Source organism: Peromyscus eremicus, chromosome X, assembly GCF_949786415.1.
Source record: "Peromyscus eremicus chromosome X, PerEre_H2_v1, whole genome shotgun sequence".
In the NCBI taxonomy this organism is placed as follows: Eukaryota; Metazoa; Chordata; class Mammalia; order Rodentia; family Cricetidae; genus Peromyscus; species Peromyscus eremicus.
The window spans coordinates 76566406-76575135 of NC_081439.1; the positions used below are offsets into that span (position 1 = coordinate 76566406).

The 8730-nt window shown below is 37.5% G+C and overlaps 1 protein-coding gene across 1 annotated transcript; it reads left to right on the forward strand.

The window, feature by feature from the left end:
* The first annotated feature begins 5957 nt into the window (after positions 1-5957).
* Positions 5958-7983, forward strand: LOC131898992 (RNA-binding protein Musashi homolog 2-like). The gene has a single exon (XM_059250316.1). The coding sequence runs from the start codon at positions 6050-6052 to the stop codon at positions 7745-7747; it is 1698 nt and encodes a 565-aa protein (XP_059106299.1). The 5' UTR covers positions 5958-6049; the 3' UTR covers positions 7748-7983.
* Positions 7984-8730: the final 747 nt, after the last annotated feature.

Consider the following 8730-nt stretch of genomic DNA (forward strand, 5'->3'; position numbering starts at 1 on the left):
TGTATTGCTATCTGAAAACTTAACCCTGTACCCAGACACATTTCCCTTCTTTAGAGATGTCAAGGAAGTATTCATAAAAGATCACAAGTAAGTAGAAGAATGGCAGGCAAGTTAAGCTTATAAAAACTTTTGATGTTAAATTGCTTTTTAGTCTATGTCCAATGCACTACTTTCAGTTAGATCACTATTTGGCTATGCTAGAAGTTAGTAGAAAAGAGCATTTCCTAAATGATCATTTTTTTCAAACTATCTGCTCGCACTCTCAATTTAATTTAAGTAATGGGCACTGGCAGTTTCTGTGGAAAATGAAGAGGAAAAAGAGTAGGGAAAAATTTCATTTTATCAAACAACCAAGTAGACCAAGTACGTCAAACACATGCATTTTCATTTCACTACAAAGAACAGGTTCAACAGAGCATTAAAGAACATATTACCATAGAGACAGCTCTATGCCAGCATATCAACTCAGGATGCATCCAGGTTACTTTTCTGATTTATGGGTCCCATAGCATCCTTCTGTCAAGGTTGAGTCCCATAATAAGAGAAGCAGATTAATTCTAAAGGCATATGACATCCTTCATTTTATTCCCCATTCTCTAACAATTATGAATGAGATACCAATGACCAAGGGATGAGTAAATCTAGAGCTATGAATATTTCAAGCACAATCTAGTTCACAGTAAAACAAACCCAAATCAGGTATACTAGGTTTCCCAAAATACATCGTACATTTACTTCAAGATTGGTCCCCCTACCTCCAAGCAGTAGCAAATTCTCATTTCCTTCCCTAGCTGTTGTACCTTCTATCATTTGATGTACAGAGTCAGTTTTATAAGCATTACAAACGTATAAACAACCTTTGGTAATTGTCAGAATGGCTAATATTCATTCATTCAATCATTCATTCATTCATATCTTGGCATAAAAAACATCTGTGGCATCAAATCTCAAAACTATGTATTTTGAATTAATGTGAAATAAGAATAAATTGCTAGTCAGAATTATATATTAACGTACTGCCCCATGAGGAAAGTCAGCATTATGAATCACATAACAATATTTCAAAACCTAAAACACATTAGAGTTCTGTGATACAATTCCCCAATTCCCACAAATAAAATTAAAACTACCCTGGCCAAATTTTAATTCCTTTAGATTTTAGAGTGGGAAAGAGTAATTTAAAAACATTTTAAACAGCTAAAAAAGTTCTCTCTCTCTCTCTCTCTCTCTCTCTCTCTCTCTCTCTCTCTCTGTGTGTGTGTGTGTGTGTGTGTGTGTGTGTGTGTGTGTGTGTAGAAAACCACAGTAAGCATAATTATTTTCATTAGAGGACCAAAAACAGACACAATCTTTATAAAATGTTACTTTTTACTATTTCTAAGTAATTTCAGTAATAATGTGCTGTCTTTCATATACCAAAATGACATTACTGACCCAAGATCAGTAGGTTGAATGATTTGAATTGTGTATCCAGAATGAAGGATAACTATTTTCACTGATTCATTGACATGCTCAGACCTAGCATAATTCTGTGACCCAGAACACATTTGCAGATTCTAAGACTAAGTAAAGGGTACAGCATGTAATCATGTATTTGAATAAACCTAACCAATTCAGAAAAGTCAAAACTATGACATCTCTCCTGTCCTATAGGTAAATTGCCAAAGCAAAATAATTAGTCATGAAGGTTCTTCATCAGTTGAGCAACACTCAGAGAGTGTAATTCTCCTAAGATTTTCATTACAGCAAAAGCTAAACTCTGTGGTTATCTGAAATGGTTAGAAAATGACTAGAAATAAGCAATTTTCAAACTTGCAGCCTCTTTCACAGGCTTACGTTAAGTGGGGAAAGATAAGTGAGCTCTTCCAAATTGTAGTAGATCAGCATCCAAGAAGCAATTTGCAACTGACTCATCTTCTCAGAGGCCAGGTAGACCAGGAATTTTTTAAAATGTTCTACTTGAGTGTCCACTGTTAAGATGATTTCAACAAGCATTAAGTGAGCTTCTGTTTAAAATATATATTAAATGTTATGTATTTTATTCCAAATAGGGGAACTTCAAGTTATGTATGGTCATTGCCTACTTAGGAGAAGCTCAATAACAAGTAAGGAAAAAACAAATACATGAAGAAGTATCTTGTTTTAATGCCATGAAGAGATATCATGACTGAAGCAATTATAAAAGAAAGCATTTAATTAGGGGTTTGCTTACAGTTTCAGAGGTTTAATTCATTGCCATTATGGCAGAAAGCATGGTGGCATGAAGGCAGATGCTTGAACTTCAGCTGAAAGCTATATCCTGACCATTAAGTGACATTGGGCCTATGTGGGCTTTTGAAACCTTGAAGCCCACCTCCAGTGACACACTTCTTCCAAACAAACAAAACCTCCTAATCCTTCTCAAATATAGTTCACTTGCTGAAGACTAAGAATTCAAATATATGAGTCTATGGGACCATTCCATTTTTATATCAGGCCAGCTACTTCCATATGGTTGTGGAACCTGGTAAGACAGAAGTTGATATCAGAAGTGGGGTAACACTGACATACAGAAAAGATACCATGGGTTCTCAAGAATAGAATTTTAGGGAATTCTATAAAAGTTAGGCAAATGGAATGGGGATAGAGGTTAATTTAAAAAAAAGTAAAAAACAGAAGACAACAAACAGGAATGATGTTCAACAAATAAAAGTAAAAGGATGTGGACAAGATTCTAAAATTTGGGGGCAGGAAATTTAAATCTATTATAATCAAAGCATGATTAGGGAATTTTTGCTAAATGACATAGTTTTACCTCATGAGGTAATTTATTTTCCTTACAGTCCAATTTTATTAACAGTTTTACTCCTTATTTTCATTATTGTACTCTTTGTGCTATGTATGGAAACAGTATGTTTACTAAAAGAAAGAGATAATTCACAGAGGAAGAAACATCTACATTTCACATAAAATTTAGCTCATTTAACTATAGACAACATCAAGACAGATGCTTGAACTTCTAGCCTAGAAACCTATACTAGATAGCTATTGTGATGGCTATTCTTTTTTTTTTTTTTCTCTTTTTTTCTTTTTTGGTTTTTCAAGACAGGGTTTCTCTTTGTATGTAATCTTGGCTATCCTGGAACTTTCTCTGTAGACTAGCTTGGCCTTGACCTCAGAGATCTGCTGTGGGATGATGTTTTTCTGTATGCTGTGAATATGTGTTGCTCTTATTGGTTGATAAATAAAGCTGCATTGGACTATGTTAGGGCAGGATGGAGCCAGGAAGGAAAATTCAAGAGAGACAGAGGAAGAAGAAAGGAGAGTGGGGCAGATGCTTCAAATTGCCAGCGGGAGAAGCAAGATGTGAAAATACTGGTAAGACATTGCCATGTGGCAACTTATAGATTAATAGAAATGGGTTAATTTAAGATATAAAGAGCTAGCTAGCAAGAAGCTTCAGCCATAGGCCATAAGCTTGTAAATAATATTAAGCTTCTGAATGATTATTTTATAAATGGCTGAGGGACCGCAGCCAGGTGGTAAAGGAGAAACCTTCCTGCTACAGAGATCCACCTGGCTCTTCCTCCTGGGTGTAGGGATTAAAAGTTTGTGCCACCATTGTCTGGTTGTGATAGCTATTCTTGTTTGTCAACCAGGCTACATCTGGAATGAACTACAATCCAGAAATGGAGGATACACCTGTGAGAGATTTTATTGCTTAGTTTGGAGTGGGTGAATCCACTTCTTGTCCAGACCTTTGAGACAGGAAGATAAATGCCTTTAATCTGGATTTTGAAGCAGGAAGACACGCATTTAAGATGGGCTATACCTTCTGCTGGAAGCCTATAAAAGGACATGGCTGAAAGAAGCTTTTGCTCTTTCCCTGCTTGCTCTCACCTTGTTGGCAAATGCATTCCTTCCCTGGCATCAGAGCCTACCTCTTCAAGATTCCAGAGTATATTGAAGACCAGCTGAGACATCCTGCCTCATGGACTGAGCAGCTACTGGATTCTTGGGCTTTCTTTTCAAAATCAGCCATTGTTGAAATAGCTGGATCACAGCCTATAAATCATTCTAATAAATTCCCTTTGTATCTATATCTCTATCTATCTATCTATCTATCTATCATCTATCATCTATCTATCTATCTAGAGATTCATTCTGTAAGTTCTGTTTCTCTAGAGAACCTTGACTAAAACACCTATAAAATGATTTTTATTGATTACAAAAGTCTCTTCTTGCTAAGAATGGTGGCCTTGAAAGCTTAATGAGTTCTGAAACTGATTTGTCACGTGGGTATCTGAAAAACAGAGATTTGTCCATGGTCTGATAAGTGATAGAAAAACGGTGACTATGCCTCCAGTGTTACTTTAAACCATAGAGATGGGTCAATATATCACTTTCTGATTTTAATAGGAAAATGATTTTTTGGAAAAATGAAGCTTTATTTATTTTTAATGAAGCATTTCTTGGAGGCACTTGGCAAAATAACATCCTTCAGCAAATTGATCCCTAGCTTCTCATCAGCATATTATGAAGTCATGTTTTATCTCTTCATATGTAGCAGTTTCAGTCTACATACTAACTTTGAACTTGTCCTACCTTTTGGATCATACTATAGCAGGGAGCCTAGAATGAAGTTCATCATGTGAACAACTGCAAATGTCAAGCCCTGAGGGTATTTTTGGAATGTAGTTTCCTTTCTGGTCTCAAAATTATGCTTTATGCTTAATATTTAACCTTTCCATTTGGAGGAATAAGTGGGCATCATTTTAAACATAAATATGCAATAATTAAAAAAAATTCCTTGAGTATGATTATATACACAAACTGTGGGAAAAGTAATGGAGACACTTAAAATCTCCTTCCTCAAAGAAACTAATATTAGAAGGAGAAGGTGATAGATATAAACTACCTCATTATACCTAATGAGTAGTTACAAGGACTGAAATACGCAAAAAAAAAATAAATAAGCATCTAAAATTTGAGCTTTGGTCTTTAGACACAAGGAAAAATTTCCATGATATTAAATACTTTCTGTTTGGAAAAGAAAACTGTGAGATCTGTACTTACTGACCATGCCAAAAAGAAGAAATAACAATGCATGCCAGAAAGAAACAAAACAACAACAAAAAAACCCTCGCGATTATTTGTTTGGGGTGTGTGTGTATGTGTGTGTGTTATATACATGTATGGAATAATGAATGGAGCAAAGCCAAACTGGCAAGTGAAATGTGTGAAGTTGTTGTGAAGTGTAAAAACAAAATATAGCATATCCACACAATGGATAAAAAATAAAATATTAATCTATACTACAGCATAGGCACATCTTGAGAAGTAAAACAGAAAAGCCACACATTATCCCATTTAGTGGGTTATGGAGAAATGAGGAGTGACTGCTTAAGTGGGATAAAGAATTTTGTGGAGAAGGGTGCATTTATTATTTGGATTATTGTAATGACAGAATACTTTTGTGAATACATTTAAAACATTAAAAGGATGAATTACGTAAATGAAATTCAGTGAAACTCTTATTTTAAGAATTTCCTTTGGATTCCTTTAGTATAATGTACAAACCATTAGGTGTTTTGTTTTCCCTGTGGTATGTTTCAATCCTGCATCATTTTCCCATCGCAGCCCCCAAATATTTAAAGGTTAATATGAAACTCATCTAAAGGATACAATGAATTGGTGATTTCTTGGATATTAAGGCACTTTCTAGGAAAAAAAAAGGTTTTAACAAAAGTTTAAAGATATATATCCTTCCTTCTATAGCAAACTGTCCTTTTCATGGGCCTTATGAGCACAAAAATAAAGTCTGTAGGCATGCCTACTTTTTGCACGGAAAACATCAACACCTTTGCTGTAAAAAATCAGGCACTATCCCTGCGCCCCAGTTTAGAACCCCAGACAGTCCTTGCGTTGACTCTAATCGCCATGCTTGTTTCTATTTCGTCATTATTTTGCGACAATCCCGCTACTCCTCGACAACGGCGATGCCATCACCATTTGTGCCGCAGCGGATTTTTCACCAGCAGTCAAGTCGCCTCCATCCAGCCTGTCTACCATGAATACCACCAGCCTTGCTGTGCGAAAGTACGGTGAAAGAAACCAGTTCCGTGAAGGGTTCAGAATCGATGCCACCAAGAATGAACAGGATGACAGTAAGATGTTCATTGGGGGACTTTCTCCAGAACTGAACAAGCAAGCCCTTCTGAAATACTTGTCTCAGTTCGGTGAGATAATAGATTTTATTATAAAAATAGACCAAAATACTGGCCTCTCTAGGGGATTTGGATTTGTGCTTTTCAAAGATAGTTCTACCGTAGAGAAGGTGTTGCTAGTGAAAGACCACAAAGTGGATGGCAAGAAAGTAGAGCTTAAAAGGGCTAGAGCCATTGAATCTCAATTCCCCATCAAAAAGATTTTTGTGGGTGGGTTGAACCCTCGGATGTCTGAAGAAAAAATAAGAGCCTACTTTGGCACATTTGGGCAGATAGAAGATATTGAGCTTCCACTGTGTTCATATACAAAGAACAGAAGAGCTTTCGGCTTTATAAAATACATGGAGGAAAACCCCGCTAGAAAGGTCTTAGAAACCAGATTCCATTTCATTGGCTCCAGCCGTTGTGAAGTTAAAATGGCAGTCCCTAAAGAATATCCTGGAAGACAACAGAGTAAAAGTAAGACTAAAGCTATGGTTAGGGAAAGAAAAAGTGTTCCAGCTGCTGAGTTTGAAAGCCACTGGGGACGAGAAGGCAACCAAGGATTCCATTTTATGGCTAACTCAGATGCTCAAGAAGCCAACCTAGATGCCCATAGAGCTGGCCCATATACTTTCAGGGCAAACTCAAATGTCACTGTGGCAAATGCCACTGGTTTCGAGGATACCCCCAGTGAATTCCAGGCTAGTCCCAATGCTCTGTTGACAAATTCAAGTGCTTTCATGGCAAGCCAGAATGCTTTCACACCAAACTCAAATACTGTAGGGGTAAGCCACTATGCACTGGGGGCAAACACAAATGCCTTCTGGGCAAACCAGTATGCTCTTGGGGCAAGTCCAAATGCCTTCAGGACAAGCCAGTACACTTTGAAACCATACCCAAATGCTTTGGGAGTAAGCCAATATGCTTTGGCGGCATCCCCAAATCCTTTTGGGCTAAGCCAATGTGCTTTAGGGGCAACCCCAAATGCCCCCTGGACAAACCAGTATCCTTTCGGAACATACTCAAATGCTTTTGAGGTAAGCCAGAATGCTTCTGGGACAAGCCCAAATGCTTTTGGAGTAAGCCAGTACACTCAAAGTGCAAACTCAGATGCCTTCAGGCCAAACTACTATGCTTTTTTGACAAACACTCATGATTTCCAGACAAGCCACTATGTTCTGGAGACATCCCAGTGTGTTTTCAGGACAAGCCCATATGCTCTGGGGGCAAACCCAAATGCCTATGGGGCAAGTCAGTACTCTATGGGAGCAACGCAAAATACTTTTGAAGCAAATCAAAACGCCTTTGAAGCAAATGAGAACTTTTGTGGGGCAACTGGCAGTGGCAGAAGCAATGAAGGACTTACTTTCTCTCAAGTACAGGGCCATTTCCCGAATGCCTACAATCCCCTGCCTGCTTTCCGTGGCTCTAATGGAGATTATTTCTTCCGATATAGCTATGGGGCTTATGACTTGGAATCTGCACATAATTGCAATGAGCAAATAAACCAGTCCTCTCCCCTTGGTAATGGTTCCCAGGGAACTTTTTCAGCATTTTGAAGCCTAAAGATGAAGCCTTTGTCCAAGGAGCACTTGGTTCAACAATGAAAGGTTCAGTGACTTAGGGGGAACTGGTCAAACAACTGCCTGATTGGACATTATAACTACTTGCAGCAACTTTTGAAGTACTAAAACACTTTCCATCACCTTTTGTCACTGGAACTACAAGGAGAAGACAAAGGCTTCTGACTGCCTTGGAGAACTTTTTTCTGGAAAATAAACATTTAAAAGATTTATTTTTTAGTGGCTTTTGTTTTGAATTGGGGTTTTCTTTGTTGTGGTGAGGGGAGGGAAGGAAATTATATCATTTGACCCCGCCCTTGTCTTTTCTATGTTGGTGTGTTTGGGTTGGAGGTACTTATACAATCACTGATCTTTAGTCCAGCTCTTTTTTTTTTAGTTTTACTTTGAGACAGGGGCTCACTAAGATTACCCAGCCTGTCCTTGAACTCACTATAGTGCAGGGTAACTTAGAACTTGGAATCCCTCTGCTCCAGTATCATTTGTTTTGATTTCTAAACATTCAGTGATTTCCTTCATGTGTTGATCTAGTATTTACAGTGATGTATTCTAAGTCAGAAATTACATTCAGTACAAGTAAACAATCTCAAGAGAGGCAATAAATAGGGTTAAGTATTAGGAAACATTTTATGAAAGATGATTTGCACAGGCATCTAAAACAGATCTTAGCAGGGGGGTTACTGGAGAGGGAGTGAAGTGGGTGGGCCTTTGCCAACATTCTGTGCCAGGAGACATGCAAAGGTGTTGGAAAGGAAGGATAGCACTCACTTTAGAAAGACACCAGAAGTTTTTGTGTTTGTTTGTTTGTTTATTTTTTAGGAGTAGATATACTGTATGTATATGCATAATAAGAAAAGGGGGTGGCAAAAAGGGCATGAACATTCTTCTCAACAACAACATAATGAGTCATAAATGTGAATCATGTCATTTAAATTTTTCTAGTAAATACAGTTTTTAAAGAG